General features: G+C 44.6%; 1 protein-coding gene across 1 annotated transcript in view; it reads left to right on the top strand.

Moving 5' to 3' along the window:
• LOC126282454 (uncharacterized) overlaps nucleotides 1–17,747 on the top strand; it is a 35,634-nt gene that overhangs the window by 17,434 nt on the left and 453 nt on the right. The window contains exon 2 of the mRNA XM_049982111.1: nucleotides 6,630–6,810. Within this exon, the coding sequence (XP_049838068.1) occupies nucleotides 6,630–6,810 (181 nt within the window). The remainder of the gene's footprint in view (nucleotides 1–6,629; nucleotides 6,811–17,747) is intronic.

Below are 17,747 nucleotides of genomic sequence, written 5' to 3'. Positions count from 1 at the left end.
TATTTCGAGCAGTTAGTCCATGAACCCATGCGAATTGTAAATGGTTGTGAAAATACACTTGACCTATTAGCTACAAACAATCCAGAGCTAATAGACAGCATCATGACTGATACAGGGATTAGTGATCACCAGGTCGTTGTAGCTAGGCTCAATTCCGTTTCTTCCGAATCCACAAGAAACAAGCGCAAAATAATTTTATTTAAAAAAGCGGATAAAGTGTCACTAGAAGCCTTCCTAAGAGACAGTCTCCATTCCTTCCTAACTGACTATGCAAATGCAGACGAAATGTGGCTCAAATTCAAATATATAGTAGCAACAGCAATTGAGAGATTCATACCTCATAAACTGGTAAGAGATAGAACTGATCCCCCATGGTACACAAAACAGGTCCAAACGCTGTTGCAGAGGCAACGGAAAAAGCATGCAAAGTTCAGAAGAACGCGAAATCCTGAAGGTTGGCTAAAATTTACAAACGCACGAAATTTGGCACGGACTTCAATGCGAGATGCCTGTAATAGGTTCCACAACGAAACATTGTCTCGAAATTTGGTAGCAAATCAGAAGAAATTCTGGTCGTATGTAAAGTACACAAGTGGCAAGATGCAGTCAATACCTTCGCTGCGCAGTGCCGACGGTACTGTTATACTGTTACCGACGACTGTGCTGCTAAAGTGGAATTATTGAACACAGTTTTCTGAGATTCCTTCACCAGGGAAGACGAGTGGAATATTCCAGAATTTGAAACATGAACAGCTGCCAGCATGAGTTTCTTAGAAGTAGGTACCTTAGGGGTTGCAGGCCAACTCAAATCGCTTGATACGGGCAAGTCTTCAGGTCCAGATTGTATACCGATTAGGTTCCTTTCAGATTATGCTGATACAGTAGCTCCATACTTAGCAATCATATACAACCGCTCGCTCACCAATGGATCTGTACCTACAGATTGGTAAATTGCGCAGGTCGCACCAGTGTTTAAAAAGGGTAGTAGGAGTAATCCATCGAACTACAGACCTATATCATTAACGTCGGTTTGCGGTTGGGTTTTGGAGCATATACTGTATTCAAACATTATGAATCACCTCGAAGGGAATGATCTATTGATACATAATCAGCATGGCTTCAGAAAACATCGTTCTTGTGCAACGCAGCTAGCTCTTTATTCGCTTGAAGTAATGGCCGCTATCTAGAGGGGATCTCAAGTTGATTCCGTATTTCTAGATTTCTGGAAAGCTTTTGACACCGTTCCTCACAAGCGACTTCTAATCAAGTTGCGGGCCTATGGGGTATTGTCTCAGTTGTGCGACTGGATTCGTGATTTCCTGTCAGGAAGATCGCAGTTCATAATAATAGACAGCAAATCATCGAGTAAAACTGAAGTGATATCAGGTGTTCCCCAGGGAAGCGTCCTGGGACCTCCGCTGTTCCTGATCTATATAAATGACCTGGGTGACAATCTGAGCAGTTCTCTTAGGTTGTTCGCAGATGATGCTGTAATTTACCATCTAGTAAGGTCATCCGAATACCAGTATCAGTTCCAAAGTGATTTCGAAAAGATTGCTGTATGGTGTGGCAGGTGGCAGTTGACACTAAATAAAGAAAATTGTGAGGTGATCCACTTGAGTTCCAAAAGAAATCTGTTGGAATTCAATTACTCGATAAATAGCACAATTCTCAAGGCTGTCAATTCAACTAAGTACCTGGGTGTTAAAATTACAAACAACTTCAGTTGGAAAGACCACATAGATAATATCGTGGGAAAGGTGAGCCAAAGGTTGCGTTTCATTGGCAGGACCCTTAGAAGATGCAAAAAGTCCAATAAAGAGACAACTTACACTACACTCGTTCGTCCTCTGTTAGAATATTGGTGTGCGGTGTGGGATCCTTACCACGTGGGATTGACAGAGGACATCGAAAGGGTCCAAAAAAGGGCAGCTCGTTTTGTATTATCACGTAGTAGGAGAGAGAGTGTGGCAGATATGATACCCGAGTTGGGATGGAAGTCATTAAAGATAAGACGTTTTTTGTCGTGGCGAGATCTATTTACGAAATTTCAGTCACCAACTTTCTCTTCCGAATGCGAAAATATTTTGTTGAGCCCAACCTACATAGGTAGGAATGATCATCAAAATAAAATAAGAGAAATCAGAACTTGAAAAGAAAGGTTTAGGTGTTTGTTTTTCCCGCACGCTGTTCAGGAGTGGAATGGTAGAGAGATAGTATGATTATGGTTCGATGAACCCTCTGCCAAGTACTTAAATGTGAATTGCAGAATAATCATGTAGATGAAGATGTTTTATCACGCTCATCACTAACAAAACTGTAATTTTCCCAATTGATTATGGATTATTAAGGTCTCCACCAATGATTAAATTATGGCCGAGGAACTTACATCCAAATGAACTGAGGTTCTCTCCAAAGTTTTCAGCTACATCAGGAGATGAGTATGGTGGATGATAGAAGGCTCAAATTATCATTTTATGCCCATACCTGATACTGAGTCTTGCCCAAACAGTGTCATATGCCGCTTTAATTTCTATCTTGCTGGATTTGAGTTTCTTGTCTGATGCAACAAATTGCATTTGCCTTTTCTTTTTAATATACATTTAAATTTTCCACAAAAATCTCACTGCTATCAATTTCAGGTTTCAACCAGATTTCTGTACGTGGTGTTATGTTAGCTCCACTGCTTTTCATAAGCAATTTGAACTCTGCCATTTTTTTGTGAGTGCGTTGGCAGTTAACCATGAGGATTTTAATGCTCTCATCTGTGGGATGCCTTCCTTTCAACCTTACTTTGACACTTCTGAGTTTCGTACTGCTATTGTTATCTGGATTGGATAGAGAGTCACTTAATCTAAACAAACCTTTGTGTACACCCCACACAGTCAGCTACCTGAGTAGCAGCATCTGATGTGTAGGCCTAGTGCACGCCTTAGACCTGCTGACCTGTTTACAGGGCCCCTGCTGTTCACTGTGGCACAAGTCCAGGGAGTTGCAGCCTAGCTTGCCACAGAATCTTTGAAGTTGCTGGTTCAGTCCTTCCATTCAGCTCGGAACCAAAGTGCCATGATCAGTTTTGGGGACAATGCTGCAAATTCCAAGCTTTATTGAAATTCCTTGTGCAAAGCTGGTCTTCTCAACCTTCTCTGCCAGTCATTTGATTGGCCCAAGTATGACCTCGGACACCAGATCACAGCTATCATTTGTTTGAACATGTACCACACTCTGCAATTGTTTGCACTCAGTTTCCTCAATGGCTGCCAGAATAGCCCTCTTCAATATGTTGAATGATGCCCTTAGGCATACCAGAATGAGTGCATGTGGTGTTCTTTCCTGCCTACTGTTGCCATTTCTCTAAGGGTTACCACAATTCACCGTACATATGAACTGCTGATGGTAATATATCTCTACCTTTTTGCATTTGCTTCCTTTTGGCACTGGAAAAAGCTGGTGAAATGAGTTCCAGTGGCTCATGCTCAGTTTCACTTTCAGTGAAAGGCGGCACCTCAGACTTGTTGGCTAGGGGGATCGATACAACACCCTGAGTCCTCCCTCACCATCCACCCTGTACAGGATGCCTAGCTCCACCATTGAAATGCCACTCACAGTCAAGTGGATGAGTCCTACTTCTTGCAGAGGACACAGGATCCACAGAAGTGGATATTACTTCAGATACCTTTGGTACTGGTACCACAGATACACAACTCCCAAGAGATCTTCCAGCACAATGACTTGTGGCAGCTGTTAATTGTTTGACTGTAATCATGGATATTACCAGCTGCTAATGAATGGCAACCATTTCATTCTTTGAGGGCAGCACTCAAAGTGGGGCTGCATTTTACCTGGTGAGATGTGTTACAGGACAGTGAACAAATAAACACGGTAAAAACAATTGCTCTGGTCTTAAGCAGGACAAAAAAGTCTGTAATGTCCATTTACTTAGGAGATGACAGCTTTGATTTTGTTGCTATATTCTACCATTTCCTAATCCACTAAATGTCTATTGTGGTAGACCTAGAACTTTGTTCGGTGTATTTAAGGGCCATATCAAATGCATTTGTAGCAATGATACCCAAGCCACAGGTTCGTTGTCTTCCTCATTCCCATTGGTTGTTCAAGCTACAGTGTCAGAGGGTTGGTAGTCAGTTAATTCTGCTTCTGTTGTGCAGTCAGCATCAGCTATACTGTTAGTCACTTACTACACTGGGCTCAGTGTCTGCTTGTTAAGATAGCAACACATGTTTACATTTAGTTGGTGCCATAATTTAGTTTTACACACTTTAATATGAAAGAATTATATTACCACTGATTTATTTTTAAAAAAATGTGTGGGCAGTAACACTTACTGATGGAGCTAGAAAAAAGTTAATTCATACTAAAAGTGTTGGAACTATTGCACGTAGCAGCTGTCAACTGTCTATAGATCCATATTGCAGGCAATGAGCCATCACCAAGTCCAGTACTGACTGTAGCAGTGGCCTTTGTAGGTAAACAAACACTGGAAATGGGATAGTTAGACTAAGTGGGTAGTTGGACCATCCATGGTAAGATTAGCGAGGTTCTACTGTATCACCAAGAATATAACCATCAAATGAAATGCTATAAGACTAGTCTTGTGGTGGGTCACAGAATGACTACATAATTAAGGAGTCTATTGAAATGGCATCAGGAAACCTAATATATAGGGATGGAGGTTTCAGCCTGCCACGCAGTCACTGTGTTAAATAAGGCTTGGGGTCTGAAACTCGGTTAAAGATCTTGCTGGCCATCACACCCATGAGAGCTGGGAAACACAGATAATCTATTTTACGGAATGTAAATGTTGTCTCTGAAAACCAAGGGCATCACACGTCATAGTTGATACTGGGAATCATACTTGGCTATAAAGAGCAGCATGAGACCAACAATAGTTCAGTTTAGTGGGGATCCAGGCAATAAGTAAATGTGACAGCAAAATTGCTGGCTTGTTGAGGCATCAGAAAATTGTGCAGAAAATGTTAACAACTTACAAAATAACTGGTAGCACGCCATTAAGTCTATTTCTCAATGCAATGAATGTGATGTGGTTATATAATCCTGTCTGATGAACAGTATGTGTCCTCTTGGATGTTAGTCATGTGGTACTGTTGGTTTGGTGCTCCTTGGTGAATATGGTCCTTAAGAACCCACTGATTGCATTTGTGGGAGTCATGGGATTCCAGGCAGTATGAGTAGCAAAATCTTTGGATGATAAACAATAGTCACAGTAGGCCACAGTCATGTTGCTTTGGTAAATTTTGTTTTATGGGTGTTAGTTGTGATCTATGGCATACTTGCCTAGTATTTCATCTCCATTGCTGTGAACATCAAGAGAGGCTATAAAGAATCAGGTGGCAGCTTAAAACTAGAACAAGCTCAGCAAGCTCAACTGTTTATACATATCTGTGCAGTGGTTGGATTGAGATGTCAACAGGCTGCTGCCTCAGATTGTGAATCCATGTATGTTTTGGAGCTTTTAGTTGGGAAGAGTTGGCACAAGGAGCCCTAGTGATTGTTATCTGGGAAATAAGGCTACATCAGCAGTTCCAGATAACCCTCTGGACTGAGGCAACCACCAAATTCATTTCTCTAATATTGTGGGTTTGTCAAGACCCAATCATTACTATGTGGGAATTTACAGAGGCCATCAAAATTCTAAATCACAAAAATAACTTGAACCGACACGGAAGATTGGATTTAGACCAGTTGTACTCCTTACTGCTAAACTCTTCCTCATTACAACTTCCACAACCCAGCTCGGCATGAATTCGCAATCTTAGGTAATACTTTTCACAAACTGACAGTTACATGGATAAATATAAACATTTTGGTTTGCAGCACTTATTTAAGTTTGAAACTGCTGTCCAAGTCTTTATTGCTTCCGATATGCCTCCAACTTCAGGAGGTGGAACATTACTCAGATGTATGCTTTAAATCACAGCCTAATGTGCATAAAATAAAATTCACCAAAGAGATAAACACCAGCCTTGAAATCCTTCCTTGCATCATCCTGTTGCTCTTAAATTCAGGCACATGCTGGTAAACATTTCTCTTTCCCATAGAGATATAACACTATCTTTCAGCAGACAGTCAACATCTAAATGAATGAGAACTCCTCAGCATAAAAGATCAGCAATATAGTTATTGTACCCATCTAGAAATAAACAATAAAATCCACAATTAATGAGCATAGTTTTCATGCAGGACTGTATGTGCACGCACAAAGGTAAGCACAAACACCTGACATAGGTTTGGAGACCGCATTGACTATCCTTATCAAGAGCACACTTAAAACAGCAACGAAGGATTCTCGTGTTGTTTCCAGTACTGATTTATGATAGGCTTTGCAGTTTGGTAAACCATAATTCACATACTTTTATGTAAGATTCTACTGCTTACACTTGCAACCTCTGGAACTACTGTTAAAACTGTCTTATAATTTGAGACAATTAGTGTGCTTTTCTGCTTGGTTACTTTCTCTGTGAGGCTGCTATCATCGTTATTGCTAACAATTATAACTTTTATTATTTCATGGCATTACAATAAAACTGTATTTTTTCTTTGTGTATCTGTGTATTAAAACAGTTACCTTGGTTTATATTCTGTTACAGTATGAGTGCTAAGGAGTCTGGTTCGTTCAAGGTTCTGAAGGAGTGTGCACGGAATATAGACAAAAAAATAGTACACTTAGAGAGAGAGCTGCTTAGCCCTAGCCTCTTTGGAGATCCCCTGAAGGCTACAGCATCAGAGGAATTTGTAGACCAGCGCATTGAGGAGGTTATCGATATCAAGGTATCATTGTAACAGTTACAAAGTTACAAATATAGTGTTGCTTGTGCCATTCTTTCACAACTGTGTATGCAGTTAAAAATAATGAACAGTAAGCTGATAGAAATCATGGATATTTGTTTTAGGAGGCTGGGATAAAAATAATGCATGACAGATACATACTTCCCAGGTTTCAGTGCTAGTAATGTGTCAGGTAATGAGTCATTTTAGAAGTTGTTTTATTCCTCACATTGTGAATGTGGTCGTTATTCTTGAGTGACCATAGGCAAAGGATGCACTTAAGAAGTACTGAAGATTGAAGAGAAACAGTCAGCTATAGCTGACAATTTTCCAAGACTATGTTGGCATATCGCCACAGTTTTCTATCAGTGCTGGTGGTATACTTACCATGTTGGCTGCCACAAGGCCACTGGTGGCCTCAACAGAGTCTTACGCCTTTGGGTGCCTGTAGCAAAGCCTCTTGCCTGAGGCCATGGCCCTGGCCTGGTGATGAAACATCCAACAATATGAATGTGACAGTCAGTATTAACACTTGCCTTGGTATGGCTCATATAAGTGAAATGAACTGGTATGCTTGTGATGAGATTTGCAACAATTATATGTCAAGGAAAGGGTTGAAAAAACAATAAATTATTTCCTCTATTGTCTGCAGCACTGCAGTCTCCGTGATTCGTGAACATGGGAACCCAAATACATGTGGTAAATCTTTTTCATGTACTTTGGCATCTGGCACTGGCTGTCCTCTTCCTTGGAGCTTACAACTCTTGGAGGTATGTGTGTGGGGAGCATGGTTCATGAGCTGTTGCCATTTTCCTTCTTTTCCTGTTACACTTCATTATGACTTGATACGTAGGATGGCTCCCAAACTGACAACCTGTGTTATTTCATGGATACTGACTAATGCTACTTATTGAAGCTTTCCAACACTATATCAGCTAATGTGCTAGTAGCACAAAAATTAGCATGGTAACCATTTCACTGTAGGGGAACTGTAAGGAACCTGTACAGTTTTGGCCCCGTAATGATGAAGGGAAAGCATTTATGGTGTCCAAGCTACAAACGCCTCATGTAAGCCAAGAGTATGTGTCTGCTTGTCTACTTTGGGGTGCAGGGACACTGAGCCATGGTTTCCATGCAGGGCAGTAGCTGCAGCGGTGAAAAACTGTGATGAAATCCCCATTACAGTCACCCTCCATAAGAACAACATGATCCAGGATGTCATAAAGACCTCACGTAATGTGCAGTAACCAAGTAGCTCACAAAACTGATCCAAGAAATAAGAATATGGCTTTTATTCATAAACCTCTGAACAATAATGGATATAAGCCCCTATGACTTAACATGTAACAAGACAAAAGAATTATACAGAGGTGCAACATGAGTGATATACAGAACAGCTGATGCAAATGGTACCAACTAAAAGAGTAGTGAGTAGTGAGAGTGAGTCAGCACTGTTCCGCATGTATATAAATGTGAGTTCCCAGTAGATGGTGTGGCAGAGACCGTGCCGTGTGCACGCTTCCTACAGGCAGCCTCTAGTGACCAGCTTGCACCGATACAATTGGCAACTGATTTAAGTACACACGTGCAGCGACACTACAGTTGGCGACTCATGTGATCACATGCAGTAGTAGCAGGATACAGCACACCTCCCCCTCGTGTAAAGTGGTCACCTAGGTGACAGAGGAGATGTCATTGACCTGATGATAGACACATGCGTCGAATGCAGAGCGGCAGAATCTGACGGCAGAAGTTGGATGATGTGCCAGGTGGGCCCCAGTGCATAGGGCTGGAATATGCGGAGTCGAGAGCATGTCCAAGGACGGTAGGCCTGTGCGGCACCCAACAACAGCACCAGGCTGGAGAGTGCCATCACCATATTTGCACTGTCATCAGGAGGCAGGTCCCAGTGCAGAGAAGATGGGGCTGGACTCACCAGTGGTTATGGCTGAGGTGGTGATGACGAGGGGGCTGGTGGAGGCAGCCCGACTGGACCAGCAGGCCATGACAATGGACCCAAGACCACGATTAGCTGTGGTGATGAGTGCCCCGCACGCAAATCAGTAGCATCTGGTGGCGAGCTGAGGCACAACTGGTCAAAGCAGTGCATCACCAGCACATTGGCCATGCGGATGTCACGAAGGTAGCATCCCTGGTGGCAGTCAACTGTGGCTGGCATCAACTTGTGCTGGCGATCACAGCACGAAGTGGTCAGATGAACCTGACCTTGGCAACAGAGAAGGGCATTGTCTGGAGAAGAACTGACAACAACCATTTTCATTTTGAATGTATGCACTAGTCATTGTGCCTCCTGATTTGATTGGGGGTGGAATGGTGGAGCCATAACATGATGAGTACCATGAAGTAAACAAAACAGTTGAAAGGTGTGAGAAATGAATTGGGGCCCATTATGGGAAACTAAGGTACAAGGCAACCAGTCAAGGCCTCAAAAGCATATGGATTGTGATCTCAGTCAACACACCAGTGAATGTAAAGAAACCAGGAAAATGCATCCATGGCCAAGAGCCTATAGGAATTGAAGAAGGGATGTGCAAAGTGTACATGAATACACTACTGTAGCTGGCCCAATGTGGGCCAGAGGGACAGAGATGCCCTGGGGTTGTCTTGTCAGGCACACTGCTCACAAGCCTCAACAAAACACACAATTTTGCTTTCAGTCCCTGACCAAGAAACATGTCTCCTAGCTAACAGATTAGTGCACAAAACTCCACACTGTCCCTGGTAGAGAAGGGGTAGAACCTCTCACCATAATGTGGCAGAATGACTGCTCTGGGAGAGATGTTTCCCATGAACAGCAGCAAAACACTGCCAAAAACAGAGGGGCAGTACTGTAAGGAAAAATAGTTGCAAGGGGGTCCAAAGACTGGTAGTTCAGCCCTGTTGAACAAACAGAACCACCTGGACCGAGCGAGGTGGCGCAGTGGTTAGCACACTGGACTCGCATTCGGGAGGACGACGGTTCAATCCCGTCTCCAGCCATCCTGATTTAGGTTTTCCGTGATTTCCCTAAATCATTTCAGGCAAATGCCGGGATGGTTCCTTTGACAGGGCACAGCCGCTTTCCTTCCCAATCCTTCCATAACCTGAGCTTGCGCTCCGTCTCTAATGACCTTGTCGACGGGACGTTAAACACTAACCACCACCACCACCACCACCACCACCAGAACCACCTGGCGGAGAACGGGGTTGATGGTAACAGTTTGTAATTGGGAAACTCTTTTGGATCTAGTAATTGACACAAGAATATTGCCCAGAATTATAGGTGGCATTCTGCCTTGTCAGGCAAGGAAGAGTGATGGTTAAACAAGAAAACCAAGGGGTTATGGTATGCAATAAGGTGAAACTTGAAGCCATACAAAAAACATAAAATGTCTGGAGAGCATAGGCCATGGCAAGAGCCTCTTTTTCCACCTGACATGAAAAGAGCCTCTGTTTCCATCTGAGAGTAATGCCGAAGGCTAGAGTGAGAGATTTGGAGGTGAAAGGAACAGGTTGTTCAGAGCTCATTGGCATATGGGTGCACTCGAACTGTGCCGAGGCCTTACTGTGAAGCATCAGTCACCAAGACTGTGTGTTGGTCTGACGAGTACCTGCAGTAAAACGAAAATTATTAGAAAGAAAAATGGACTTGGCATAATTCCAGGTGGAATGACATCGATTCTGCAACAACTTGATGTCCATTTGAGAAAACCATTTAAGGACAAACTTAAATGCATGCGCATGGACTGGCTTTCGAAAAATGACAGACAAGTGACACCAGCAGGATGTATAAAACATGCAGGTTTTGTTGTAAGTGTGCCGTTGGAGTGATGATGCATGAAGTATGTTCCAAATCAGACTGTGCAAAGGACACTTAAAAATGTTGAGTATCAAATGCACTAGGTGGTATGGAGTATTATGCTCTTTACAAAGAACTGAGTAGCAAGCACTCAAGTGAAAGTGATTCAGAATTATCTAAGTGATATCTTAAACATTTCATAAAATCTTTAGTATACATCTAATAAAATTTTATTTTATAGTTCCACTTTTAATTTCTAAGTAATTTTTATTCTTATTTTGTAACTTTTGCTTTTCATACATTTGAAGTCCTCATGAAAATTGTGCTATGAAAAGCTTATTGGTAAGCCCGTGTTAACAATTTTTGTCAATCTGGCCAACGCTATGTCTTGGATGTTTTCCTACCAGCGACAAGACATGGTTCCTGTGAATCCTGAATTGGTATGCTTTTTGCTGTAAGAATAATATGAATGTAAACAGTGCACCATGCATTCTTTCAAGTTAGCTCTTACCTCATTTAAATCCTGTTCGCCTAACAAACTCAAGTGAGGCAAAAGCAGAGAATGTGCATCTCATGTACTGTGTACATTCATATTATTATGCTGAATAGTAAGACAGGCAGAAATGAAGCACAGCTTGTTGCATTGTATCTACAGTTTTCACCCAGCAACCACAGGGCACTGTTCATTCTGATCATGCTGTTATCACACCATACTTTGGGGCATGGCATAATTTGCTCAAGTGTCTGCATCTGACAACTACCTCTCAGTCTTGAATGTACTTAAGACAGGTAGGGGATAAGAAACTGGCCTTCACTGCTAAAGCCCCCAGGGGCTCAGCATTCATTTGCTGGGTACGGGATTGGCGACCCCGGGGTTCCTGAGCTGGGGACTAGTAAGCACCGCCAGTCCCCTGTCACCGTAAGCTCTGGGCATATTCAACAACCACCGTGCGGCACAGCGGTGGAATGTTGTGTGTCTCAGGGAGTGTGGATCTTGGCTTGGCCGCCTGGATCCTGAGTGTGGAATAAACCTCTATAAACAACCCCTTAATCTCAAGGTGTACTGCGCGCTGATGAGATGCATGACTGTTGAGGTGGAACAGTCGTTACCGGGCACCCTCTGGGGAACTTGCCGCACCTCAGTTGTATAAGGCTTACCTAGGCACGCGGAGCTCTGTCTAGGTGGACTTCTAGTTCCCTAGCTGCTCGTGGGACCGAGATGGATCCTTCGAAATCCTCTTTTCTTACTCCCAGCGGTAAGGGTGGGCCGCTGGAAGGTTCTAACACCCAATTTCTTAAGAGGGCTCGTGCAGTCAGTCCCCCTGACTCCGGCACTTCTTTGACAAGTCCAGTCTTACGTAACAGAATGCATTCTGGTAATCCAAATGTGTTTCTCATTGTTTTGAGAAAGTTTCGCCCTTCTATATACAAAAGGGATTGGAGGTCATCTGTGGCTCCTTAAAATCGGAGAAGTGCTTACATAATGGGACCTTGCTAGTGGAAACTTCCACTTCCCAGCCAGCAACTAACCTGCAAGCTGCTAAATGCCTTGGGGAGTATTCCGTAAACACTGAACTGCACAGGACCTTGAACTACAGCAAAGGTGTTGTGACATGCCAGGATCTAGTTGACATTCCCAAGGATGTCCAACACATCATGAAGAGGGTTGATGGCAATCTTGTCAAATCTGACTCCTTTATTATGACCTTCAGTAGCACAAAACTTCCTGAACATGTTACAGCTGGCTTCCTTCACCTTAGTGTGAGGCCTTATTTCCCGACCCCAATGCGCTGTTTTAAATGCCAGCATTTTGGGCATACCACCTTAGGATGTAAAAGCGAAGCGACTTGTGGAAACTGTGGTAAGGTTGCTCATGAAAGAGTTGGTTCCTCGTCCCGGCTAAATGTATTAATTGCTCTGGGAACCACCCCGTTTGGAGTAGGGACTGCCGAATAGTTTTAGAGGAGCGCAAAGTCCAGGAAATCAAAACAACCAAGCGTATCCCATATGGTGAGGCCAAGAAGATCTATAAGTCGATGCAACCTCCCACATTTGCTACATCTTTCGTATCCCTGGTTCAGAAGCCTACTCCAAAAGTTGATGCCTCAACGCAGACCGAGGTGCTGAGTGTTGGCACTAACACCTGCAGCTGTCAGTGCACTTGCAACACAGCCAGTGTTTCAGAGCCAATAGCCCCTACTCGAACGGCAGACAAGGGTACAGTGGTGAACTTGGGCCAGCCCCTTTTCCAACAGCTGAGGCTGTTCCCAAGCCCAGTGCGCCAGTTACCACTCCCACATCAGCTCCCCCAAAGCCCACCAAACCACAGAAAGCTCCTGTACAGTAGCAACACCGGGTCAAATCCCGTGGGAAACCATCTGACCATGCAGATGTTGTTTTACGTGAGGCTTTATCTGACTCTTCCCCAGAGTTGATGGAATACGACGTATGTGTGGGGCAATCATCTCGCCCCACACCTGCCCCTCCACCTGCTGCGGTCTTCCCGCCCCGTCGGAGAGACAGGATGAAGGTGCTACCCCCAACATAGATGGCTCCCATACTTCAGAGGAACTTGCAAGGGTTCAGGACGCATGTGGAGGAACTTCGTCTACTTTCTCAGGGTAGACCACTGTGTCTCTGTCTCCAGGAGACTTATTTCCATCCCTCATACTCCCCTGAGCTGCGAGGCTATACACTCCACAAAAAGGACGACCTGCGTGGAGAGAGGAGGTGTAGGTATTTTCGTCAGGACGGACTACCACTCCTTGCCTCTCTCACTTATGACGACTTTACAGGCTGTCGCTGTGTCCGTGCACGTACGTCATCCATTGACTGTCTGTTCACTTTACTTGCCCCCACATGACGCACTTGATGAAGTGGCCCTCACCGACCTCCTTACACAGCTCCCCCAATCATTCATTATTTGTGGTGAATTTAATGCCCACAATGTGCTTTGGGGCTCTGCAATTACCTGCCCCAGGGGTAGAGCAATTGAGAGGCTTCTCCTGTCATCCTGTGCCTACTTGCTCAATGGAGGACAGAGTACTCATTTCTGCACAGCGACTGGGTCGTTCTCTGCCATTGATCTCTCGCTTTGCTCTCCAGCTCTTGCCGCCAGTGCTCACTGGGAAGTGGTCGCTGACTTGCATGGCAGTGATCATTTCCCAATCTGGATTCATCTGCCAGATGGCGTGGGCCCCGAAAGGAGACCACCACGATGGGTGCTCAGTGGAGCTGACTGGACACTTTATAGCCAGTTGGCCCAATTCGACCACTGTGCGACTTTTGAGGTGTGGGTGGATCATATTACCGAAACGGTCCACCACGCCGCTGCAGCATCCATTCCACAGTCCACGGACCCCTGGAAGAGTCCACCTGTGCCTTGGTGGAATGCCGAATGCCGCTCTGCAATCAGGACCAGGCGTGCGGCTCTGCGTCGGTTCCAGTCTCGGCCGACTGCTGAGAATCTTGCAGTTTTTCGGGTGGCGAGGGCAAGGTGTCGCCGCATTATTCGTGAGAGCAAGAGGAGGTATGGCAACAGTTCCTGAACACCATTAATCATTCCACCAAAAGTTCGATTGTGTGGGAGACCATCAGGAGAATTTCTGGCAGAGGAGGGAGGTGCCCCATAGCTGCTGTAATGAATAACGGCATTCTCCACACGGATCCGCGAGACATTGCCCAGACTATGGCAGCGTATTTTGCCACAGTTACTGCAAAAACCGGTCAGGATCCAGGTTTCCAGCGCCATAGGACCGTTACTGAGAGATGTAGTCTGGACTTCCATTCCACCTCTCATGAAGTTTACAATTGCCACTTTTCTATGTGGGAGCTGGATTCTGCATTGTCTGGAGCTCGTGACACATCCCCTGGTCATGACAGGATCCATTACAGTATGCTATGGCACCTCACATTGCGCAATAAAGAAATCCTCCTCGTACTTTTTAATGCTATTTGGGCGTTGGGTCACTTTCCTGACGCGTGGCGTGAGGCAGTTTTAATTCCTATTTTAAAACCTGGGAAAGACCGCACGACCGCGAGTAGCTACCGTAGTGTTGCCCTCACTAGTTGCATAGGGAAGACCTTGGAACGGATGGTCAACACCCGCCTTGTCTGCATGTTAGAATTCCGGTAACTCCTTAGTCACTTTCAGTGTGGTTTCAGGAGGTTTCGTTCCACCTTCGATAACCTTGCCCTCCTGGAGGCGGCTATACAACAAGCCTTCCTATGCCGTCATCACCTTCTAGCTATGTTTTTCGACGTTGAGAAGGCCTACGATACCACTTGGAGGCATCTAATCCTGGAGCAAATTCACGAATGGGGTTTTCGTGGTTGTCTTCCTCTTTTTATTCAGTCTTTCCTCTCGCCACGATATTTTAGGTACCGAATTGGTGAGGTCCTGTCTGATTGTTTTGAGCAGGAGAACGGTGTCCCCCAGGGTAGCGTTTTAAGTGTGACTCTCTTTGCCGCCGCTATTAATAGCATTACGTCCATAGTGAAAAGTCCTGTCCAGTGTTCTTTGTTTGTGGATGATTTCTCTTTGTTTTGCTCTTCTTCCAGCCTTGCAACGACAACTCGTCAGTTGCAACTTATGATTAGACGTTTGGATGACTGGGTGCGGAAGAGTGGTTTTAAGTTTTCCACCGAGAAGTCTGTATGTGTTGTTTTTCACCGTTCTTGTTCGATTTTAACCTTTCCTGAGTTGTGGATGAGGGACACTATTCTTACTTTTAAAGACATGGTGAGGATTCTGGGGCTAATTTTTGACTCGAAGCTCACGTGGTTACCTCATCTTAAAGACCTGAAACGGCGGTCACTTAAGGCTTTAAGTATTTTAAAGTGTCTTAGCCACAGTACATGGGGAGCTGACAGGACTTGTCTGCTCCAGTTTTACAGGGCGTTTGTGTGATCTCGGCTCGATTATGGATGCACGGTGTATGGGTCTGCGAGGCCTTCTTACTGAAAGATGTTGGACGTTATGCACCATGAAGGGCTTCGGTTGGCCACTGGGGCATTCCGAACTAGCCCCATACCACGCCTCTGTGCAGAGGCTGGTGAACCGCCTCTTCATATGCGGCGACGGCTACTTACAGTGTGCCAGGCGTATAAAACTTTGTTCACACCATACACCCCTTCATACCATGCCGTTGCTCAGCCTTCTCTGGCACAGTTATTTCATAACCGGCAACGTGCGACAGAGCCCTATGGGATTCGCGCACAGGCTTGCCTCACTGCGATGTCTATGGCTGGTCTTCGTGTTTTGCATCGCGGTTAGAGCAGATCTCCACCTTGGCTCCTCCGGAGACCAAAACTTACTTTAGATCTGACTAATTTTAAGAAAGATCGCACACCAGATTTTACATTCCAATCTCTGTTTTTTAACATTTTAGATGTGCATCACAGTTTCACTGTCGTGTACACTGATGGCTCCAAACAGGAGAATTTCCTTGGCTGTTCTGTAGTGTTCCCTGATCAAGTTACCCGGATTCGCTTCTCTGCTTCGATTCTCTTAGTGCCTTACAATCACTGCAGAACCTGTACCCGACTGAGGAGATGGTCCAGCTGATACATGACCAACTGTACTTTCTCCAACGGCGGGGTACAGACGTATCCTTCTGCTGGGTGCCTGGTCATGTCGGCATATGGGGCAATGAACAGGCCGATCGGGCTGCCAAGGAGGCCTGCAGAGAGCAGGATGTGGTCCAGTGTCCTATTCCCTTGCAGTCAGTCATCGCTGCACTCCACAGGAAGTGCATGGAGTTGTGGGAGAACGAATGTCTGGCAGTGACGGCCAATAAACTGCGGTTGATAAAGTCAACCACTCGGCCGTGGCGTTCCTCCTGCCGGTTGCTCAGGCGGGAGGAGGTAGCCCTCACACGCCTTCGGATCGGGCACTGTCCTCTCACACATAGCTTTTTATTACGGTGGGAGGATCCTCCGTTTTGTGATGCTTGTGATGTGCACATCTCTGTCCGACACATTTTAACAGACTGCATTTTATACCGCGATGCACGGGCAGAAGCACAAGTTGATGGGGATCTGCCTTCTGTTTTAGCTAATGATGAGACGTGTGTGTCTAGGGTTTTTAAGTTTTGTGATGTGTCTGGACTCTGGCCTAAACTTTTAGGCTGGAGGTTTTAGTGTATTGCAGAGTGGCTGACTCCTCCCCTTTTTTCCTTGCAGTCAGCCAGCCACTTCCATCTGCTACATTGTTTTAACTTCCTCTATCATTTTCTTCCTGTGTTGTCCATGTTTTACTGCTGACGCTCTGCTTCATCTCATGCTTTGGTGTGTGTGAGCACATGTTTTTCAACGCTTGTTACTCCTGTTTTCTGTTCCATTTTATATTCTTGTTCTGGGATTTTTGTTGACACCCGTCTCACTAAGTTCCTGAACAGGCGCTGAAGACCTTGCTGTTGTGCGCCCAAAACCCCTCTACTACTACTACTACTACTACTACTACTACTTCACTGCTAAAGGTAAAGCAGGAGATAGGCCTCAGCTCCTGGGTAAGGTAATGAAGAAACTTCAGTGAGTCCACAAAAGAGACTGCTTAACAAAACACTTCCATGTCCTACAGAATATAGCTGGAGTGTGTGGGGCCTGTAACAGATAGAACTACCAGGGGATACTGAACATGCATCAAGAAAGGCAGGTTTGTTTTACTCATAGGAGAGTATCCCAGAAATAATGAATAATCTGAACTAGCAGATGCTTAAAAACCGTTCTTACAAAGTTTCAAGAACCAGTATTACCATAAGTGAACAATCTAGAAATATTCTTCGGCCCCATACACAGCAGTTCCTCAAAGGCAAGCTTACACCAATTACAGTGCACACACGGGCATTTAAGCAGTCATTTTTCCTGTGTGCCATACACAACTGGAGCAATAAGGAACTCTAACATGTCCCACAATGTTAAGTATCCTCTGCCATACATTTCACAATGGTGTACAAGAAAACTTGAAACTACTTCTAATGTAGTGATTTTCTTTTGTGTCTATGTGGTAATCTATTGTAACCATAATCTTTGAACAGTATACCTCTCAGTGCTAGTCAATTTCATTCTGTTGTCTGTGTTAGTGTTTGTGCATTACAACCTGGAAGTTCAAGAATGTCCAATTAAGGAAGTTGTCATTCCT

Source organism: Schistocerca gregaria, chromosome 7 (genome assembly GCF_023897955.1).
Source record: "Schistocerca gregaria isolate iqSchGreg1 chromosome 7, iqSchGreg1.2, whole genome shotgun sequence".
Lineage (NCBI taxonomy): Eukaryota > Metazoa > Arthropoda > Insecta > Orthoptera > Acrididae > Schistocerca > Schistocerca gregaria.
Note: the sequence above shows the minus strand (reverse complement) of the source record. Positions and strands in the feature narration are given on the sequence as shown.